The 22016-nt window shown below is 41.8% G+C and overlaps 4 protein-coding genes across 6 annotated transcripts; 2 read left to right on the forward strand and 2 right to left on the reverse strand.

Moving 5' to 3' along the window:
- Positions 1-9: 9 nt before the first annotated feature.
- Positions 10-1395, reverse strand: kiaa1143 (KIAA1143 ortholog). The gene is made up of 4 exons (XM_076280284.1): positions 1194-1395; positions 934-1075; positions 572-808; positions 10-475 (listed from the first exon to the last, which is right to left on the reverse strand). Exons 1-3 carry the CDS (start codon positions 1308-1310, stop codon positions 594-596), a joined length of 474 nt encoding a protein of 157 aa, XP_076136399.1. The 5' UTR covers positions 1311-1395; the 3' UTR covers positions 10-475; positions 572-593.
- A 91-nt stretch (positions 1396-1486) lies between these two features.
- On the forward strand, positions 1487-3467 carry tmem42a (transmembrane protein 42a). Its single transcript, XM_076280285.1, has 3 exons — positions 1487-2005; positions 2377-2523; positions 2722-3467. Exons 1-3 carry the CDS (start codon positions 1826-1828, stop codon positions 2863-2865), a joined length of 471 nt encoding a protein of 156 aa, XP_076136400.1. The 5' UTR covers positions 1487-1825; the 3' UTR covers positions 2866-3467.
- A 222-nt stretch (positions 3468-3689) lies between these two features.
- On the reverse strand, positions 3690-12083 carry zdhhc3a (zDHHC palmitoyltransferase 3a). Of its 2 annotated transcripts, none has more exons than XM_076280280.1 (7): positions 11594-12082; positions 10571-10900; positions 10151-10275; positions 9652-9748; positions 9301-9382; positions 8182-8312; positions 3690-4396 (listed from the first exon to the last, which is right to left on the reverse strand). In XM_076280280.1, exons 2-7 carry the CDS (start codon positions 10880-10882, stop codon positions 4184-4186), a joined length of 960 nt encoding a protein of 319 aa, XP_076136395.1. In that variant the 5' UTR covers positions 10883-10900; positions 11594-12082; the 3' UTR covers positions 3690-4183. The 2 variants fall into 2 exon arrangements, with proteins under 2 accessions (XP_076136395.1, XP_076136396.1); XM_076280281.1 differs by lacking the exon at positions 3690-4396 and adding an exon at positions 5366-6672 and having other exon boundaries at positions 11594-12083.
- Positions 12084-12144: 61 nt separating this feature from the next.
- On the forward strand, positions 12145-21786 carry ebag9 (estrogen receptor binding site associated antigen 9). 2 transcript variants are annotated; one of them, XM_076280283.1, is made up of 7 exons: positions 12145-12643; positions 13289-13385; positions 13812-13890; positions 14024-14182; positions 16483-16590; positions 18219-18310; positions 19917-21786. In XM_076280283.1, the coding sequence occupies exons 2-7, from the start codon at positions 13303-13305 to the stop codon at positions 20032-20034; spliced, it is 639 nt and encodes a 212-aa protein (XP_076136398.1). In that variant the 5' UTR covers positions 12145-12643; positions 13289-13302; the 3' UTR covers positions 20035-21786. The 2 variants fall into 2 exon arrangements, with proteins under 2 accessions (XP_076136398.1, XP_076136397.1); XM_076280282.1 differs by having other exon boundaries at positions 12150-12861.
- The last annotated feature ends 230 nt before the right edge of the window (positions 21787-22016 follow it).

A 22016-nucleotide genomic window follows, 5' to 3' on the forward strand; every position in this document is an offset into this window, starting at 1 on the left:
AAGAAGATGTTTAGGTCTTATTCTTTTAATTATTTTTGACATTAACCCCCCCCAGCAGGTAACCCATTCTATCCCAAATCTTGGGATGGCAAATACATTGATAATAATAAAACATGTTTTAAAAAACAGCTCCTTTGTAGAAGCTATATGTATACATCCAATGAGAAGTGCAGAGGCCTTTCCTTTGTGGCAGTGTATCAACCTTTGGCCCTCACATGTTGCATTCTGCAAGCATCTACCATTGTGCTTGTTCAATTATTGTTTCACCAGTGTATATGATGCGTTGGACCTGTTTATACATTGTTTAAAGAAATTCAGCCCCCACACAACTCATCCAGATGGGCAGAGGTTGTCCCTCCAAATAGAAACCATTTACATTATCTAAAACAATTTAGAAAATAAATCACAACATACAAAACAACACAATGAACTACATGAATGCTTAGACATCTGAATGTAGTCGATCAGGAGGACCCTGTGGAAGAAGAAAAATGGATATATTACTGTATTGGCCAAAACTTCAAAATTAGCCAAGATTCTAGACAAGCCAATAATACCAAAGACCACTAACCTGCTGCTAGTGTGCAGTCATTTCAGTCGTCCTCCTCCTCATCACCTCCAAATGACAGCAAACTTTTGTTTTTCACTTTCGCCCCTGATTTCGACTCGCTCTTGTCTTCTTCGTCCTCATCGTCGTGCTTCTTCTTCTTCTTGCTGGAACTGGCAGAGATACCCTGGAACTTATCTGAGGATGAGCGCTTTGCAGGCTTCTTAAACACGATCTTGCCATCTGAAGGAGGTTCATCGTCTGAATATGGCATAAAAGTAAGCAAAGAGTCTTGGTGATTAATCTATTTTAACATTGTTAACAACTTAACACATTCGTATCGTAAAACACTGGGTATTATTACCATCTGCCACCATAACGCTTACCCTTTGTGGAACCCTTCTCTTTCTTCATGTGCTGCACTTCATCAGCACTCAGATCGCCTTTCTTGAGAACGACAATTTGTGGTAACTCGTCCTCCCGATCACTATCACCGCTATCATCATCGAGCTGGGGCATTTCTTGTCGCTACAAAGAGACAGGGAAGAAAAATATTTAGAAACATGAGCACTCCACTGTCAACAATCGTGTAGCTAACGTTAATGTTAGTAAGGTTAGCTGGTAAAGTCTCGCTCTACGTTTTTACCTTCGTGTCGACCGTTGGCCCTTCCTTATACCCGACATCACTTTTGAATTTCTTGAGAAAGGATGGCTCTGCTGGCTTTACCCATGAAACATTACCCTTTTGCCCCTTTTTGCTCATTTTACAAAAGAAATGGAGCAAATACCAAAACCAGCGAGGATTGTTGCCGTTGGTTGTTTGCTATCAGGATGTCGCCTACATTTCGCGACAGAACGACGTCATCAATATGCGTATTTTAGTGACCAATGGGAATTAATCTATGGAATTTACACGGATTTGTTGTCTTGAAAGCCTTCAAGAAAATCTAAACATTATCTGGTTAAAATAGGTAAATATTAAGTATTTTTGGTGAGGGAGTTCACTTAGCACATGTATGTGGATACCATGACTGAGAAATTGCACAGCAATGTTGAGTAAGTTCTTGAACATACCACCAGAGGTCTTTACATCAGACCCTGATTGGTTGGTGAGTGGTATGTTTCACAGTAGGAAGTGAAATGCTTCATCAATGCACTTCTGTTTGATAAATTCCCACTCGGCACCTTCCCTTGGTCGATCGTGTGGCTGGAGGTGGACTCAGTAATGCAGGGAAGTAATGCTCTCTTCTGAGTGAACGGTATATTTAGTGGATAGAAATGTTTTCCGGAGTTGTGTATGGGCTACTCGCTGGCTTCCTTGGGGCTGTTGCCTCCACTTCAGCCAAACTGTCCCTTGGGGCTGACTACCTCAAAGGTGTGTGTGAAACCGGTCTGAAAACCTGGGCTGGGGAAAACAGGATGTTCCAGCAAGAAAATGAAACTGCTCCATGCGACTGGGTAAAGTATGCGCTAAATCGTTTCAGTGCAGTGATTGCTTATGTCCATGGCTTATATGGGACATTACTTATATGTCGACTAATTTGTATGGATTTGACACACTGACACGCAATTATCATGGTAACATGTACGCAGCATAACTGCCCATACGTTTTTTTTGGTTACTTATGGTTAAACTTATTTTTTGGATAATTTTATTCAGTGGAGGCATGCATGGGTATGGGGTAGGGAAGATGTAAATGAGTGGAACTGAAGTTAAATAAGGCATCCCATGCATGTTGTGTACAGTATTAGTATAAGTATAGACAGTATAAGTCTCTGTAAGTGTAACTGGGCGTTGGTGCTTATGAAATCTCTCGTCCCCTGCCAAGCTGCACATCCCTTTACGACTGCTGTGCGGGGGTCTGCTGTTCACCTGTAATGCTGTGATGTGGACCTTCTTCGCCAAAGCTCTCAGGCTCTCCTCGTCTTCTGCTCAGGCCACTGTGACCACCACTGCCTCCAACTTCATATCCTCAGTGAGTACACTACTCGCCTTGTACTCCAGTCAGATGACCAGCATCTGCAACCACAACTGACTGAGTAAAGTCCATGCTAGAAATTACTGTGTTAACTAAGAATCTCTTAGAGACTATAGTGTTCAATACGAATAGCAGCAATCAAATAAATCAGAGTATTGGCTACAGACGATCCCGTTTTCTCTTAATTCCATACAGGCATTCCTTGGGAGGCTGATTTTTGGCGAGACCCATGCTGCTCTCTGGTGGGTCGGCATCTCGCTCACTCTGTCAGGGCTGCTCATTCTGCATGGTTCCACAAACCGGGAATCACAGCCAGCCGTGGCCACAAAGAATGAATGAGACCGTATGTGATGAGCTATGAACACACACCCCTGTCCCTGTTGACCAGTTCAAATGGATAGCATGGTCAATGAATGCACAGATAAAGTGGTGAGATGAAGTGGGCTACTCTTGAACAGGATGGATAGGACTAAAGGCTCCCCTGAATGTTCTTTTAATTATAGAACAATGCATTGTGCATGGCCACTAAATTATTCACAGTGCACAGCAGCCCTTGCACTACTGTCAGCATACTGGGTCATAAGTATGCCTGGCAGTGATGCATTTGTTGCTGTATTGAAAAGAATGTAACCTGCACTGCAAAAATGAGTTTCTATGTTACCATTGTGCTACAAACTCTAAGACTCAAAGATCTGTATTGTTTAGCAGTATAACACTGAGACTGACACAAGGGAACATATCTACTGTGCATGACACTTGTCATAATATGCATAATTTGTTATTCACTTTGAACTTCTTTTGTGGTGTTAGTACTTTTCATGTTTCAGGTCATTTATATTTGTTTTAAGGCTATACTCTTTTTCACATAAATTGTTAATATTGTGGCAAATATTGGTCCACACAAATGTGATTTCCAAATACAGCTTTTGTCTATATCTGCATCTAAGTGTCACACTTTCAAATAGTAGGGTGGGACTATGGGACTTAAAATTTGGGACGCTAGTCATCGGGGAGAGGATATGTTTGGTTTCCGGGCAAACTCCTGACCTACATGGATCCAACCTGAAATGACGTCTTCCAGGGAAGGTTTCACGTCTATTAATAGGTGTGCCAGATAAGCGACGATACACTGCCTGTAAAGAGGTTGGGATGCGCTGTGACAAAGAGTTGGAACAATTTTGATTATTCCCTTTAATGCAAATGTATTTGAAAATAATATTATTTCAGAATAAACACAATAATGCACACTTTCAGCAAATGAGGGTTATACTGGTAAAGGTTATTGCCAGATTATGCCTATTCAAAACATCTGTGCTTTAAACATCTTGGTGCATACCATGTGCATCAGACAGACAACCATTGAATTGGATAGTGAGTGTTGGTTTAGAAGGAAGTAAGGCACATGGGCCATTTAAAAACTATCCATAGTTAACTATACACAAAGAAAAAAGTCATCTCAAAATGTCATCATTAAACGTAATATTCTCAATATAAAAGGCATTACAGAAAGTTCTTCAATAAACGTGCTGTTTGGCTGAAACAGCCTTGCTTGTGCATTTGGTAATGTAGGTACTGTAATGGTCCCGGCTCAGTCCCCTGCGTGGACCAGGAAAAGGCACTGTGGGTGTGTGACATGTCGTCATTAACCTGGCTCGTCTCAGCGCTCGAAGGGAATCTCGATCACGTCCTCCTCGATGATGTCCCCTGGCGGCGCGGGTGGGACTTGCTCCGAGGGCGTCCTCTTGCAGCTGAGCTCTGCGAAAGGATTGAGCCAGGAGAGCGAGAGCGGGCCCCCGAACGCAGCCTTCATGGCCTCCCAGCACGACAGCTTCTCCCAGGTGGCATTCTCGCCCTTCAGACGCTCAATACCCTACGACAGAGCAGAGCCGTCAGCCACATCACATCCACAGGACCCCAAAACACACTCACCTTAACAAGTTTGTGTACATAGTTGAAATGGTGGCATATTCTCAGACAGATGTGTTGCAATGAATGCAGTACTTAAAGGATACATCACAATTCAATTCCAATTTAAAATGGAGAGCACTATGGTGTTGAAGTGGAAAAATGGTCCCTCCTTCATAGGAGGCTGGGAGATGAGTAAATGATTTGGGATGCAATGCTGTGGACTCAGGCAGTTTCTACCAAAATGCATGAATTGGAGAGTATGCATCAATGTTATATGATTATGGTTTAAAAAGCACACAATGCATGCAGCATGCTTTTTTGGTTTTAGGAGTACTTCTTCTTATGTCAATGTTTGTCAATGGTCAAGACTGGTTTGGTTATTGGACAAACTACTCAAAAGACACAGTGACATGCTTCTAACTACCAGGGCTGGGATTTTTGGCTACGTCTCCTCTATCTTAGGCCAGCCAGGCTTACCTGCACTGCCCTTCCCACCAATCAGAAAGCAGCATCTGGTCTACTCAAAGGGGCTATTACAGGGTTAAATTAAGAAAAGCACAACATGTAGCCAATTCAGTTAAATATAGGTCAGTTTGCAGGCCTAAAAGAAAGCATGTCAAAAAGTCAACAGGTCAAGAGAAAGAAGGGTTAAAAGAGGGGAAGAGGAGGAGAAAAACAGTGAGTTGACATACTGTAAGGAAAAGTAAGGCTGGGATAGATCATTTCCCTCTCCATTGAATGAGTGATAACCTGAAATCAAGTGCAACTTACTAACTGCCCTGTAATTCTAATGAACAATTTAAAAAGAGTTCCAAGCACAGTAGTACTTTATGTTATTCATCTCTTGTTCTCTCTTGGTCTTGACAAAAGTATTGCATAACTATAGAAGCAACCTCACATGAAAATACTGACACAATTACAAGAAAACCAATCAGGTTGATCATTTATTGTTTGATATGTATATACAGAAAGAAGTAGAAAAGCAGTACTGGAAGCCATCTCACAGTTGATTGTGCATCAAGAGCTACTTTCACTTAAATCAACGTAGTTTCACTAAAGTCCACCATAGGACTGACAAAAAAAACAACCTGTGTAAAATCAACACGAACATGCTTTTTTATGTAACGTAACAAAATTCAAACAAGATTGTCCCTTTTGACGTATTAATAAACACATGTTATTACAAATTCCTTCCCTCAGTTCACATGGTTCCAGATGTGTCTGTCATTATCAAGACTAAACTTCCTTATTCTTCAAAAATGTGCAAAAAATAAATATTGCAACTTATACTGTGTTAACAGAAAATTGTAAGTATTAATGTATTGTGAAGCCTAATTTGCCTTGGCATTCTATGCCAAATTCCATAGACAAACGGGTGTAAATCTCTACTGATGACATGACTATGCTCTTACAGAGTGCAAACTAGAAAGATGCAATCCTCTTCCCAATTCATCATCCATCTAAGATGAGGAATGAGCTCATTCATTAACCAAAAATAGAGATTTTCCATGCAAAATACCAACCTCACCCCACTCCAAACGGAGACTTATTTTATGAAGTAGGCATAGGTATTTTGCATTAGTGTTACCAGACTCGTCAAACAGACGCAGGAAGAGAGGAGAGAGAGGAGGAGGAGGATTGCTTTTAATGACAAGACCAATGGAGAGTGGAATGTGAACAGAGGGAAAGACACTACAGATGGCAACAGGAAATCCCCAAAATAGAGAAAAGTTTCCAGACCAAGAAACACAGTTTTAAAAAATATATAATAAACCAATAAAAAATAAAGATAAAAAAGGCAAAACTGGCAAGTCCATATTTTTTTTTTCCTTTTCACATTTGCACAATCTCTTAGGTAGCACCATAGAAATGGGATGTTTTCTATGGGCAGCACTGTCGCTGCCGAGAGCACGGCCTTTAGAGCTTAGTGAGCCGGGAGATACAATCACGTTAGGGTGGAGCTGACAGGTATCGGGGAAAAGGTTTGAGGGTTAAAGGGGCGGGTTGCCAGAACAGCTCAGTCTTTTATATGTAGTGCCAGGGCATTGGACAGACCCTCTAGGTTTGCTTTCCCAAAGCTCAGACCACATACTGGTATGGGTCGGCTTTCCCGTGGCCAGGCTTGGCAAACGGGCTAAGCCATGCTATCGAGAAGGGGTGTCCGAATACCGCCTTCAAGTTCATCCACTTAGTTTTTTTAGCCCATCTTCTCTCTTCCTTTTTCAACTGCTCTATGCCCTAAAAATGAGAGACAACCGCAACTTCAGTGTGGTGCAGACAAACTTCAAATATAACCACAACGCACACCATTAGGCATCATCAAATATTACCACACGGCACACCATTAGGAATCATCAAATATAACCACATGGTGTGTGCTGATATTCTAGGTTGAACACAACAGTGTCTTGTCCTCCTGGAGGGTTTATCAATGGAGTGCTTAGTTCCCTGCACAACATTTTCCCCACATTTGTAGGCTAATCAAGTCCTACTAGATCATAAAGCACACAACAAGTCTGAAGAGCTAACTTAATAACAAGCAAACCTGGAACATCAGGACACTAGCTTATTCTAGGTGGAGAAGGGTGGATTAGGACAAAGACAGAAATAAACAGCGACAGTAGTGGCAAGAGTTAGAGAGTTAGTAGCCAGTAAGCAGGTACTGTATGTGTGTACAGTAATGTCAGAAAGATGTGCACTGCAAAGCAACTCCTATTTGAGTTTATACTTGTCTAATTTAACTTGTCTAAGACATCCAACATCATGATGGCTGTTTTCAGACTCAGGCCCAGGCCAGTGGTGCAGGGGTCATATGACAGCCATTTAAACTATTTTAAGAGACACAGAGATCCCACACAGAGATGGACACAAACACCGCATCAGCAGGGAAGGTGTACAGGATGTAGGCTCATAATTGCATCATCAGGTCTCGTAAAACTATTGGCAGACGTGTCTTGTGACACCAATTCCTGAGCACGGATTTGAGTGAAATTTTGTAAGATTGGTTAGCAAGATTGTTATAAATTGTAAATGTTGTAAATAAACAGCAAAAGGTATATGTGTGTTGCATGGTCTTGGCCATATATTCTCATGACACAGTTAATCACAGAGTGTGCATGATACAGTATTTTACTTATATGCAGGACTTTCCCTTTCTCTATCAACACTGTTGGCACCCTCTTGTGGTTAAATACTAACACTATACTTCCCTGCACTGCAACGTGGAGGGCCTGGAACCGCATGTATCAATCAACGTTTCTAACAATCCATCCACGGATGAATGAACAACAGTGTGTGTGTGTGTAGTGGGGGACTGACTGTAGCCCCTCAAACCAAACTGGACCCTAACAGGGTAGATGTGGGTACGTTTATTCATGGAAGATTCCTAAACATTTGACAACAACACTTATCTCCTTCATTGACAGCTTTTTCGAGTAGTTAGACGTTCAAAGATTTTTGCATTACTGCATTGATGCATCAAAGATAAGTCTAGTTATTGATAATAGTGATTTGAAATGTAATTACTTGAGAGTAATATTATTGTAACTACTCCATTATGCACTTGACATGTTATTAACAAAAAGTAGCTCTACCCAGATAGTGATTTCTGATAAATTATCACTGATAATCCTGTGGACTGTCGGGCTGTAGCCAGATACTGCAACCCCCCACGGGAATCCCAGACTTCAGGGGGGGGGGGGGAGGAGGAGGAAGAGAGGGGTGTGTGAGGTTCTGTGGGTCACTTACCGTCTCATCTGTGCAGATGGAATGGACCTGGGTGCCAAACATCACAGAGGTGAAGATGAGGAAGAGGAGGCCCTCAAAGCAGAGGAGGATGAGGAGGATGACTGTTGCTGGTGGGGAGAAGGAGCTGCACTCTAGGGGTGGGGGTGGGGGTGGGGCAGGGTGGAGGAGTGGGAGGATAGGGGGAAGCGCACAAACACACACACACACACACACATACACCAAAACACACACATTCGTACACTCTTACATGAGGGAAACCACTACTATACACAAAGGGCACATTTTATACAGTTCACATGATCTCTGACTTCAGACAAGCTTGGGGCCTCTGAAATGCAGGAGAAATTGGCAGGCAAAAAGAGGAAAGTGATGAAATACGTGACTCTTCTTATCTCAAGTCAGAGCATGGACCTACATGGACAGGGGACATTAGCTACATTCTCTCTCTCTCCCTCTCTCTCTTTCTCTCTCTCCCTCTCTCTCTCTCGTTCCCTCATCTCCATATAACGATCAAATATTAGAAGCTACATGCTGAGGTTGAAGTGTGGAATAAGAGAGAGATAGAGCTACTTGGAGAAGGTTTGTGGTAAAGCCTGTGGTGCGTCTGAAGCAAACTCATCCTGTTTGACATTTTCTCGCTAATCACAAGGGAACAACAAGCTATGAGAACAGAGCAGGACTGCAGCTAGTTCACCATGTGCTTCCTCTTGGTCACGCTGAATTAGTCTCCAACTCAGACGACTCCACGCTCCCTTGTAAACTACAAACTTCATCAGTCACAACTATGCTGATTCAATGTTATATATCTCAGTCACCTTGACAGTAGGAGGATGCATGAATTCTGTGCCTCAGAAGTACTCTGTTTCGCTTTTGTTATGCTACTGACCCTATATCAAACTGGACCTCAGGCTATCACTTGCCCCTCCTCCCCTTCGGTTCTGTACAGGGCTCCCAGGTTAGTCTGACCTTCAGTGGTCTCTGCTTTAACACATCCTCAAAAAAGACTCCAGGGAGAGAATATGTTCCAGACTGCAGTCATGTGAGGTCTCACGCAAGCATTTTTACATGGCTCTGAGCTAGGTGCTATGACAAAAATGGATACTCTGAGCGGTCACTTACTTGTCCAATCATCCTCAAAACAATACAGGAAATGGAAGACGACCATCATCAAGCAATGGAGAGAGATTAGTGCGATGTACATCTGGAACACAAATATATTGAGGATTTTAATTGAAGAGACTACATACATAAACTTCATCACTATACTGTATGTATCCACTTGTATCCACTATGCTGCCTTACAGCATATCTACTACCCCCATGGACACGTACTGATACAGTATACACCATAGCCTTTCACTGCATTGCCTCCACCGACACATACTTTTATGGGTCACATAATGTGTAAGCTACTGGATTCCAAAATTAATAAAGTATCTATCAGTGATGTGTGAAGCGTCTTGTACGTACTGTGAAAAGCACAAAGTACTTCTGGTTGCTTTCTCCAACACAATTGTTGACCCATGGACAATGATGGTCCATTTTTCGAATGCACCTTTTGCAGACACTGGGATTTTGAAAAAGATTAGTGGAAAAGAGAAAGTGAAGATTAGGTGACACATTTTACTACATCTGTTCATTCTATGCAAAACCAAATGGAAATGTACAGCCATGCATTGACCTACAGGCTGAATGTCTTCATGAGTGGTATACGCTGAAGCTTTTAGAAAGCTAAATCAGAGAAAACTGAATTTAAAACCCTGGCTGATCGACTTCTATCTACTGAATGTGAAAAGAGAAGTGATTTTTCTCTACTGCTCCCATTATCTTTGTGACTTTGTCCAATGTTTCTCCACTGCTTTGACCTTCCTCTGCTCTAAATTCAGGGGGACAGCCTAGCAACACCAGGCGCATCCCTTCAGACAGAGAGAACTCCAGAACCAGTCTGTTTGCCTCGGGCAATCTGTACCTGCAGTGGTGCGCTCGGTCAGGTTTGATGCTGCAGCACTTGGGACACTTGTAAACCACCTGACCGGGCTTTAGCTGGAGGCTCTCGATGAACTCCTTGGTGGCATTTCCTTTTGGAACGGCTCCCTGGAAAATGTTCAAAGATATGCTAAGCCACTTCTGACCAGGCTTGACCAAATGCCACAGCATTTAGCGTTTAACTTTTCATTGACTTTGATTAATGTAAAATTGTGACTGCCGCCTCTGGGTTTGCACTAATACTGTAATGGGGCAGAGGGCAAAGTATGCATCTTGTTTGCACTGTATGGTGTCTAGATCTACTGTGACAATGAAATGAGAACTGGTGGTGCCCCTTTTATATGCAGGTGTGTACATATTGCTGATGACATATGGATTATATTGTTCTGAACTGGAAACTCACTGGGTCTGTGCACATTGCCCTGAAGTGTGATGCCAGGGCAAGAAAAGCTAGTCCGTTGAAAACCACCCCGTTGAGTATGCTGTAGGTTAGATTTTTGGAGGGTAGCAGCATGACGAAGAGCACCACGAACTCCGCGTAGAATACCAAGAACCAAGTGATGACGGCGCACACGATGCCGCACGCGTCGCGCACGAACCACATGGCACTAGTGTCGTCGCGGTCGTTCAGGCGCGGTGGCGGGACGCACGGGTCCAGCTGCAGGTTGCTTGCCTGCCGCTCCACGTCCCTGCACCTGTGCACCGGACTCTTCATAGCTCACCAGGACTCATTCTGGTCGAGGGTGAGGTGGGATGGACATGGGGGTGACAGGGAGGAGAGAGAAACATGAACCGTGAGTTTGACTTTGCAAAACGGGTAGCAACACAATCTCCTCAGCTGGGCAAAACTACGCCAGTCATTCATACTGCAGTGCTGGCAAAATGCAGGATGAATACCTCTCCTGTTTACAAAGGGATATGTTGTCAAGAGGACATACAAGGTTATATTTACATTTAGGAGGAAAACACATCTTGCTATCTCAATGATCACAATAAATCTGCATATGAGACACATACGGGGTCTAGTGCAGCAGCGGGCTGTGCTGACCGCTGTTGCTCCGCACTGACACAGCAATGTCAAGGGAGGACAGTGCTGGACCCATCGTCCATGCTACTCTGGCTAATCGTTCAAATGAGGGAAGACATCCGCACACACATGAATCCAGATGAAACCAAATATTGCGCTCGCTCCCAGGCAGCTTGGAATGCACACATCCGATCCTTCTCTCCGACTATTCGACATTTGGCTGCTAGAATAACCAAAGCAATCAAGCTAATTGTTGTACCAAGAAAAGGGCCATTTGTATTTGGCGCACTTAGACTAGAAACACTGTTCGATTCTAGAACACACTGAGATAATTGTTTTACTGTTTAGTGTTGGACATTTAGCTAACGTTAACGCTCAGTTTGTTGCCAAGACACTTACTTGATGTCGATACGTTGAATATCGCAGTAGCTTCCAGGGCGAATAATACCAAAATGCCGTAGAAAAACAGCTTTTCCCTTGTGGAATGGAAGTGATCCAGTTACTTGGAAGCTATCGGACACATAGCCATTTTATGTTTTGTCTGAAATAACTGCATCCTTGTGTTTTCGGCCATCCACACGTCTGACACCCTCCTCCTCCTCCTCCTCCTACCCCTCTTGAAAAACAAGTCACACCCCTCTCTTAAATGGAACGGCGATACCGATATCGAAACTCCAAAACAAGAAAGTAGTTGACATTGAATTGTTCAGCTTTGTGAGCAAAAGAAGGGAAATACAATACAACGCTTGCTTCTCTTCGGTCTGATGTTTAGAGGCAATACCTACAAACTCCACAATTTGCTACCTGGCTCAAAACATTTCCTTATGCCTGTGACCGCCCCGTAAAGATCGCCTCATGCTTCTGTCTCCGTCTTCTGACGGGAGACCAATTGAATTGAAAGGAACCGTTTTGACGTATGAGCACTGTCAGAGATTTCCGTAAACGGGTTCTGGTAGCCTACTGTATGTATGCAGTAGGCTAATCATAAAAGTCATAAACAGTCTGAAAGTAAAGGGTTAATGCATAGGTTTGCCTTCGCATTCCTTCGTTCAAGGGTTTTTATACGTTTGTATTGTGGTTTGTTCTATTTTACCTATTGTCATAAAATATATTTACATCTAAAAAAATAAACAAAAATGTTTTCTGGAAATTAAGAGGCAACTTATACAGTAGGCTACAACTTGCATGTTATGTGAAACTTCGTTTCGATCATGTATATTGTACTTATGAAATTGCATATATGAACGTTTAATGTCAGTACAGAGACTACAGGAAAAAAATGTTGGATATTTTACGAAAGAAAATTAGCAGGCATGCTTTGGTCGTCCATGAGTTGGGTCCTTGTAATTCTGTGCACTTCCTTGTTGGTGTAAAAATGGCATCCAAGGTGCAATGAGAGCGGGGACGGCAATTCTCCAGGATTGATATGAAATCAGGGACGAGGAAGCTGTAAGATTTGTGGTGCATATTGTTCTGTGCTGGCAGTCGATATGCAATACATTGACTTGGTCAGCTTTGTCACAGCAGGGAAAGTGGGGAAATACGCTTGATTAGCAATCGGCTGAATCCCAAAGGCGTGTAGGAATTGCTGTTAGCAAGCTAAGCGAGACAGTGACTGCTTAGCTAATGAATTCAGCGGTTGCAATTCATTTGTATCGATCTGCCTGGTAAGTATGCATAGTAAAATGTGACGGACTGTGTTGTTTTTTATCGAGTAGCAAGCCAATGTTGTAATCCGTTCTCGTTAGTCAACACAGATCGTGCTAAATAGATTTAACGTTGCATATGGTCGGGCCACCTAGCTGGTAACGGACAACAGTGGGGAAGCAAACGTCAGATAGTGCTGTGTAGAAGATCATATTGTATCGAAAGCAATGCTGGCTAAAACAATTTACCTTTCTGGATAAGAATCTGTGGCCATTATATTATGTGTCCTAGTGATGTAGGGAAACTGTTTCTTTTATAGCTGTAACGAGTGGAGATTGCTTTTTTGCTACTTTATTGCTAATAATTTTTTTTTACTTCTGGAATGATGTTACTTTAGTTCATCATGAGGAATGTACTTACTCCACAGACATTGTTTTTCATATGCAGATATATTGTCAAACATGGCCATTACCCAATTCCGCCTTTTCAAGATATGCACATGTCTAGCTACAATACTCTCCTTCTTCAAAAGACTAATATGCAGGTAAGAACGAATTACGAAAATTGTATTCATGCTATGTTCGTGTCAGTTCTCTAGTTCTCTGATGTAAAGGCAGCATTAGTTGTAGACGATGCCAGTTGTCACGATGTATCAGATATAGAACCACTAGGGTGCACTACACAGCCGAGGTGCAAGTGTGAGTATTTTTCAATAGCGTGTGTTAACCTGTGGTTTTAGCCACTTTTTAGAAATAAGTTTGATAATATTCATGAGCTCTTATATTTCCTATTGGGTAGGCTTCAAGGTCACAGCACAGAAGATATAGAACATGCATAAAATAAATGAAGTAAATTATTTGATATTACTTTCAGATCACGCGTAGCATATTTTCAGTTAATACACTATTGTGCATCACTGTTTACTGAGTGAATTTCAATTATCTGCATTTTGTTTGTGTTTGGGACCCAGGACTGGGAGGTTGCGCAAGCTAAGCGGTGACCAGATAACACTTCCAACCACTGTTGATTTTTCATCCGTGCCCAAACAGGTCAGTAATTTTGTGCATTTCACATTGGCTCCAAGGACAGAGCCCGATAAGCATATTACATTTACAACATACACACACACACACACACATACACACACAGTTAAAACTCATGCAAACCCATTCTGTCCTGCAGCCAGAAATTGAGGAGTGGAGTTCGTGGGATGAAGATGCTCCAACCAGCATTAAAATCGAGGGTGGAAATGGGGTAGTGCCTCCACAGCAGGATGATGCTGAAGAAGAGGAGCCAGACTACTTCAAAGACATGGCACCAACCATCAGGAAAACCCAAAAGGTGCAGTTGCATGGTGAAATCATTAGTTTCAATAGCATGGGTTTTTGTACATTTATTATTAATTTATGTTTTTAAGAGCATGTTCTACCAGTTACAAGATACACACTAGGGTTCAGTGTTTCCCACAGAATTGGATTCAATTTGTGGCGGTAGCTGACTTTGACAACGGGGGGGTATTAAGATCGTCTTGGTAGTGTATAGGTCAAATTGAGTGCCTGTCACTTTTTAAGACGTTTGAGGGAACCCTTGCAATTGTAACACAGTTGAAAGGCTGCTGATGTGTGGATGCAATTCATAACGTTTTTTGCATAGTTAAAATGAAGGTTCGTACTTCTCCTTGGGACAAGCACTTTTGAATTTTGGAAAACACTTTTCCATTTACATCGGGATTTTGCAAACATTCAGTGTCAGTCAATAAAATGAGCCCTTCAACGAAATTGACAAGCAGCTGTAAGTAGGCTAAGCATTCTAAATTCGACATCCAAACAGTATTGTAACGTTAGCTTTGAGATACTGCTTGATTTCATAACTTAACTTAGTTTAGTCTCTTCAATGTAGCCTACTATGTTGTGATAAGACCTTAGCAGAGTTCACTTCAATGCAGCAGTTTTGAACAAATTTGCCCAGCATGGTCACGATGCTAAGCGGATTTAATAGCAATTTAGCCAGACGTCTTCTATGCAATGCTTCTATGTGGCAACAACAATCCTTCAATCGTGAATATTTTGTTAAATGCACATGCAGAGGAGTGGCAGCGGGCTACGAGAGAGAGCGGGGCGGGGCAAGGAAAGGCTGCGTGCGTAAAAAGCGCAGCTCAATGGCAATGCAAGGATTTGACCTTATTTTTAAATTAAATTTAATTTAATTAAATTAAACATAGAATATTCATCTGTGGCGGCCGATTTTTATTCCGTGGCGCCCCGCCACAGATTAGTCAATGTATGGGAAACACTGGGGTTGCACGATTTGGGGAAAATATCTAATTGCGATTTTTCTGACAGATTGCGATTTGCAATATGATTTTTGAATGTCAATTAATTGATTCAGTTCAATAATCCAAATGGCTCTTTAATTTGTGCCACCCTGATTGGTGAGCACACCTGGTGCACAAGAGGCATAGCACCCTGACCGACTATGAAGCTCACCAATCAGAATTTCTGTGCCCCTCACATACTACACACACCCACCAACCAGAAGTGGCATAGACAAGGAGGATGAAATGAATATCAAAGTCAGAAATGTGACAAAATTAACTGTGCAGTGCACAATTATTTGTAGCTTTTGCGATTAGGTAATTGCGTTGGTTCACATAAGCTGTGTTCAGATTTTACACTTGTTCACTCACTCACTCACTCACTCACTCAATATGTAGTGAACGATTTAACATTTTGAATATAGCTATAGCCGCATTTTCCCTACATCTGTGTAACTGTATAGGTGACTAGGGTTGCAAAATTCCGGGAATTTTCAAAGTTGGAAACTTTCCATAGGAATTAACGGGAATATATGGGAATTAACTGGGAATTTTTAATATGGCTAGTTAGTCTATAACAGGGAACTTAAATGTAGTGGACAAAATCCCATCTTGAGCATAATATTAGTTAAAACAACCTGATTTAATGCAATTTCAGTCGAATTTCTACCCTGCACATCAGTCAATCACATGCACACAGCAATCAGCATAGACTAGACATAAAGGAAACTTATGGTGCGTTCATGTGCATGGGAAAAAAAGGTTTAACCAATCGGATTTTGTTGTTGAGTAGTGTGGTGTATCTTCGGCAGTTGAGTGTTGCTAGTTTAGCACGCTAGTAAACAATAGGCAGAGAATGGGATTCCCTTTGTATGCTAAGCTAGGCGAAAATACGAACATACAAATCATATTGCTTATTACGAAACAAAATGTTAATGTTTGTATATGAAACAGTTTGTATGAATTACCCAAAATTTCCAGTTAATTCCCGTAAATTCCAATTAATTCCCATAATTTCCTATAATTCCATTAAAGTTTCCAATTTGGAATATTTCCAAAATTCCCCAGCTTAACTTCCCATGGTAAGTTTCCGGAAATTTACCGGAAATTTTCCGCCCCTTTGCAACCCTATAGGTGACCCCATATAAGTTTATAGCACATGAAAAGTCATGGGTTCGATCCCCAGCTGCCACCGTTGAGCAGGGCACTTAACCCCGAGTTGTTCCAGGGAGTCTGGCCCTGCAATTACCTTGACATCTGTAATTTGCTTTGGATAAAAGCGTCAGACAAATGAAGAAAGATTTGAAGGTCACTCTTCTGATTTCAGATTGTGTTGAAGAAGAGGGAGCCACTGAACTTCTCTGCCCCAGACAACTCCACAGGCTTCTCCAGCAGGCTGGCCGCCACACAGGACGTGTCCTTCATCACACCATCGGTGAGTGGTAGCGCTAGCACTAGCCGTACACGCCACTCTCTGCTGGCGGTGAGTGGTAGCACTAGCAGCATGCTAGCACATGCCGCTCTCTCCTACCGGCGAGTGGTAGCTCTAGCAGCACACGCCGCTCTCTTGGCGGTGAGTGGTAGCACTAGCAGCAGGCCAGCACACGCAGCTCTCTCTCAGGGTTCCCACTGGTCATGGAATTTCTGGAATATCGTGGAATTTTGGAAAGTCTATTCCAGACATGGAAAGTCAGGGAATTTTATTTCGGGGGCAAAGTCATGGAATATCATGGAATTTTGTAGCAGTTTTTACTTGCCAAAATGCATTAACATAAATATATTTCCACTCAGAATTAGTGTATATCTGATTATTAGCTTTACTGCTTGCTTGAGTAGTTGTGGTTAGTCCAACTTTGTTTATTCAATGCCCATTTATTCATTTTTTATTTTTTGGGCTTTTTATGCCTTTAATCAGATAGGACAGTGGAGAATGACAGGAAGTGAGTGGGAGAGAGAGTCGGGGTGGGATCTGGAAAAGACCACAGGGCAGGAATCGAACCCGGGTCGCCGGCGTACGGTGCAGGTGCCCCAGCTAGTTGCGCCACAGCTGGGCCCAATGCCCATTTATTCATCTCCCACTCTAAAAAAGTAAAAGATTATTGAACGCTACAAGATTTTTCTGAAATCTTTGGTCGGTATATTGTACCATTTATTATATAGAAGGTCATGGAAATTCAGATTTTTTGTCAGGGAAAGTCAGGGAAAAGTCATGGAATTTTACATTTGTCTTAGAGTAGGAACCCTGCTCTCTTGTCGGTGAGTGGTAACACTAGCAGCACACGGCACTTTCTCCTGGCAGTGAGTGGTAGCGCTAGCAGCACGATTAGGTGTGTCCAGTGTGGAGTATGACCGCTGATAAGATTGAGTGGCATTGATCAGATAGAAAAAGTCATTGTTGTTGAACACTGGAATGTAGTAAAGCATACCGTATCTACGAGGGCAATTGCTAGAATGGTTCATTTGATATGATTATCCCTATAATGTTTTGGCTTCATTTGAAGCTGCAGAGGGATATGCTATTTGGTTCATGTGTATAGTATAGAAATGGGAAGAATCTCTCCTTTAGACATTCTCTACCACCACAAGGACATGTTTTCACATCATTTGTGTCACCTCAGGACTTCATGAACTTTTCCGATTCAGTCAAAAGTTCAATCAGTTGGCAAATTATTTTGAGATGTGGGGGTCTTTTGAATGTTTTGCAAGTTACAAGTTACTGTGGTAGAAATGTTTCTGTCTGTTTTCATTTCATAACTTTAATTAAAATTAGAATGGGGGTGAATTCAGCACATTTTTATTTTTTCATGAATATTCTCATATAGCTGTTTTGCTGCTCATGCCATGCACAATGTACATTGTTGTAGCAGTATTTTAGTACATGTTTATGCTGTATTTGAGGTTGCTTTCCAGCAGTTTTTATGCAGAAAAAGGACAATTATGCAGTCAGAGGCTTTTTATATTGGAATTCTGTCCTATACTGTTGTCCTTGGCTTACAGCCTGTGGAAGTGTAAAAAGCTTGTGGTGGAAGGGTGTGAAGTGTGTGTTGCTCGTCATGTGTGCAGGCGGAGCTGGGAGACATGGATGCCTGGCAGGAGGACCCGAGTGCCTGGGAGGACGAGTCCGACGCTGCCTGGGAGGCCGAGGAGGTGCTCAGGTAGGCTGGGGGCCTGGGGCAGAAAAATATCCTGCCTGCTATGTTAACTTGCGGGAAAATTCCTCTCTTCCTGTTGCAGAAGTAACTCCTAAACTCATGGCTGTATCCTTATCTCTGACCTCCTTTCTTAGCTTAACAAATCTTAACTATAGGACTAGCCTTTCTTCTCCTTCTTGTTCTTAGTCCTCCTGGGGGAAGGGGGGCACTTTGGATTTCCATCTGCTTTTTTTGATGTCCTCTGCACCTTTTCTCTTTCCTTGTCCTCCTCATATGTCTCCCGTTTGGTTGGTTTACTGTGTACTCAGTCCTTATCACAAGGCACCTAACCTAACAGAGTTAGCAGTAAGTAATTCATGGTGAACAGTTCTGTGCCCTCATCTGGCATGAATCCCCCATCTCAAATAATGTGCTACTTTGACTATATCAGATGCTAACATTTTTTTAAATAAATGTTCAGTATTGAGACAGTAAACTGCTAGTTAGCTACTATGCTCTTATTCAGTTATCTTAATTTTAAATATAGGCCTACCTCAATACTTCGCTGAGAAATAAATGAGTGATCTGATGATGGTGATGTTATATTTCCATGAATGCGTTTGTTGCATTTAATTTAGCTACCTAGCTTACGGATGTCCCAGTGACATCGTTGAGGTCTTTGGGCTTTCAGTATAGGCTTGATTAGTATAATAGAAGGAGTACTTATGTTCAGACGAATGAACAAAATTAACGAATTAATGCTTGTAAGTCTCCTTATTGTGTACACAAATTGCGAGTCGTTTGAACATAATCACTGTTATTTTTGAGTGAAAGAGAAAATGCTAAATACAGGCAAAATGTATTAAAAAGGCATTAAGTAAAGTTATAGACAACATGCATCAGAATGCATAGCAGTCAGTACATTCAGTATTTCACTTTCGTTTTGACCTCAATGAATACATGATGTGTATTTTAGCAATAATATTGATGAATTCTGTCTCATGACTCTCTTACAACAAATTATTGTGTGTATAAAAACATTCAGTAATTTATTCATTCTTATACAAAATACAAACACTGGTAGCATTATGTGAGCGGTGGTGTCACCTGCTGAGATTTGAGCACAGGGGCTTCAAACTTTAGCCACCAGATGGCAGCATAGGATACCGTCACACTTAAACATGGATTGCCCTTGATAAGACTCGCTCATAATAGCAACCACAAAAGTCACGACAATGCGTCAGTTAAGATATCTTCCTCCATATAGCACAAGCTACTATCAGTGTTTAAACGAGGGTCAAACAGGGTGAACTGTGTTGAGGAGAAACTGTGATACTAATCTGTTAATGACTCATCAGTATTTTGGGCTTATTCTTGAGGAGGATAGTCTGCAGCAGTGCCTTCCCTGTGGTTCTCCCTCTGCTTTTGAAGCACAAATCCCCCCTTGACAGTCGGGGGCTCGGAGGCGCAGTGCTTTGAAGTTTCTGTATCTCACGTGTACGTTCGCCCTGTTTCTCTCTCTCTCTTTCTTTCTTTCTTTCTTTCTTTCTTTCTTTCTTTCTTTCTCTCTCTCTCTCTCTGTCTCTCTCTCTCTCTCTCTCTCTCTCTCTCTCTCCATTTTGGGTTGCAGACAGCAGAAGTTGGCCGATAGGGAAAAACGTACCATGGAACAGCAGAGGAAGAAGATGGAGAAGGATGTGCAGAGGATGATGAAGAAGGAACAGAAGATTGCCGTCAAGCTTTCCTAACATTTCCTCTTTTCGTAATGAGCGCTGGACACTCACGGACAAAAAAAGAAATTCCTTCGTCGTCCGTTTGGTTAATTGCAGTCACTTGACATACAAAGTAAAATCCATCCTTGCTGAGTGTTTGGTTTTTTTATTTCCTTTTTTTTTTTTTTTTTTTTTTTAATTGTCCATTGCTATTTTTTAACCCCCCTGGCCAGAAATTCTACCCAATATCAGTGTGAAACCACTGACTGTCTCCCTGCTCTTGCAGTTTTATTGTACAACTTACAGTAAGACCAGTTTTTCTCTCCCCTCAAGTAAAGTGTGTGTGTGTGTGTGTGTGTGTGTGTGTGTGTGTGTGTGTGTGCGTGCGTGCGTGGATGTGTGCATCTTTTTCCCCGTAACTACAAGTGCACCCTGGAGAGAACTTGATGACGCCCCATTTCCTTATTTATGAAAACTTGAAGTTTGAGTGGGATAATATCAAATGGACAAACACTAAGTCTTTTTTTTTTTTTTTTTTCCTCTAATACTTTTACCCCCAGTGCGCACTACTCCCGAGAGTCTTGCTGTGCATGAGACACTTGGATAAATCAGCTCACAGGCTTCGTGGATTGTATAGATTGAATGGAGATGTGGATGTAAATGGATCTGGATCTGGCACTTGCCAGTACATACTGTCACTTAGTTTGTAGTATTGCTGGAGAATACAAAATTCGTCACTGGTTGAAATCTCCACTGCCCCCAACCCCCTTGCTGTATGCCAATGTAAAGGTCATCTCGTATTAAACCCTGATCCATATTGAACACTGAATCTCGGTGGAAGGCCAATGTGCTCTGCTTTGGATATACCGAGAAGAAACGGACACTGTTAGGCTTGTTTCAGCAATACGTTTTTGTTTTTAAAATGCTATTTAATGTGTATGTGTGTTGGCTGTGTTTTGAATGAGCTGTAGATGTAGACGTGAGAATGCATGAGGCTGATGGGGGCGCGTGAGGACAGCAGCACTGCTACGTTGTCATGGCAACATGGGACAATTTTTTTTTTTTTTTTTTTTTTTTTTTTTTTTTTTTTTAATTGTTTGGCTGATGAGTCTATGGCCACTCTCTCATTGACTTAGACCCATCTGCTAGGTGACATAACGGGTATAGTGCTCCTAGTCAAAATCCATCCGCCCATCTCAAGATGTCACCCTGCAGTATGGTATAAAGAGAACTGAGGGAAAGGCCTTAACCAGTTTCATTTGTTAGTCAACAATGACTGGCTGTGGTTTGTTGGTGTATGTATGCGATCATTCACTAATTCAGGGCTTTTCTGATTGAGCTAATTTTTTGTTACAAAGGGATGTGTTTGATCAAGATGTTGCAGGTGGATCTCAAGTAGTGTGTTTTGCTTGGTCAGAACATTGTATGGTTCATTTTGCGGGAGATAAATTTCCCGTGCATGCAGCGATGCTTGAACCTGCCGACCGAAAGAAAGAGCAGTTTCAGATGATTGGCAGGTGATATGCCTTTTGTATCTTTATTTTTTTCTTTGCAAACTCATGACCGGCCAATTTGTGAAACAAATGTAGCAAGGGGGTGAAAGTTGCATGATTTCTCATGACAAAAGAAATGTTTGATTTTTTTTTTTACATTCTTTTTTTATTTTGCACATTCCTTCGTTGTCAGTAATAAATGTGTGGAGCTCCACTTTGTGTGTGTGTGTGTGTGTGTGTGTTGCACATTCAAGAGACTGTGCCATGTATTATTAAAACAACCTTGAGTTTTGGATATGTGACTTTAAATTATTCATTTGGTAGGTTACGTCCAAATAATAATAGCTCTATACTTCAACCAACAGTTTTAACCTTGTCCCATCTCTCATTTTTTCTCATTATAGAGCATCATGATATATACATCAGATCAATTCCTAAATAAAGAATATATCTCTCTTTCACCTGTTCATGAGTTAATAGAGATGAAGTGTTATTTATTTTCACCCTGTGTGTCCCAGACGTTTT

This window comes from Alosa pseudoharengus, unplaced genomic scaffold (genome assembly GCF_046254945.1).
Source record: "Alosa pseudoharengus isolate Yale_2024_CS ecotype anadromous, Long Island Sound unplaced genomic scaffold, YU_APseudo_1.1 YU_APseudo_1.1_scf_12, whole genome shotgun sequence".
Classification (NCBI taxonomy): Eukaryota; Metazoa; Chordata; class Actinopteri; order Clupeiformes; family Clupeidae; genus Alosa; species Alosa pseudoharengus.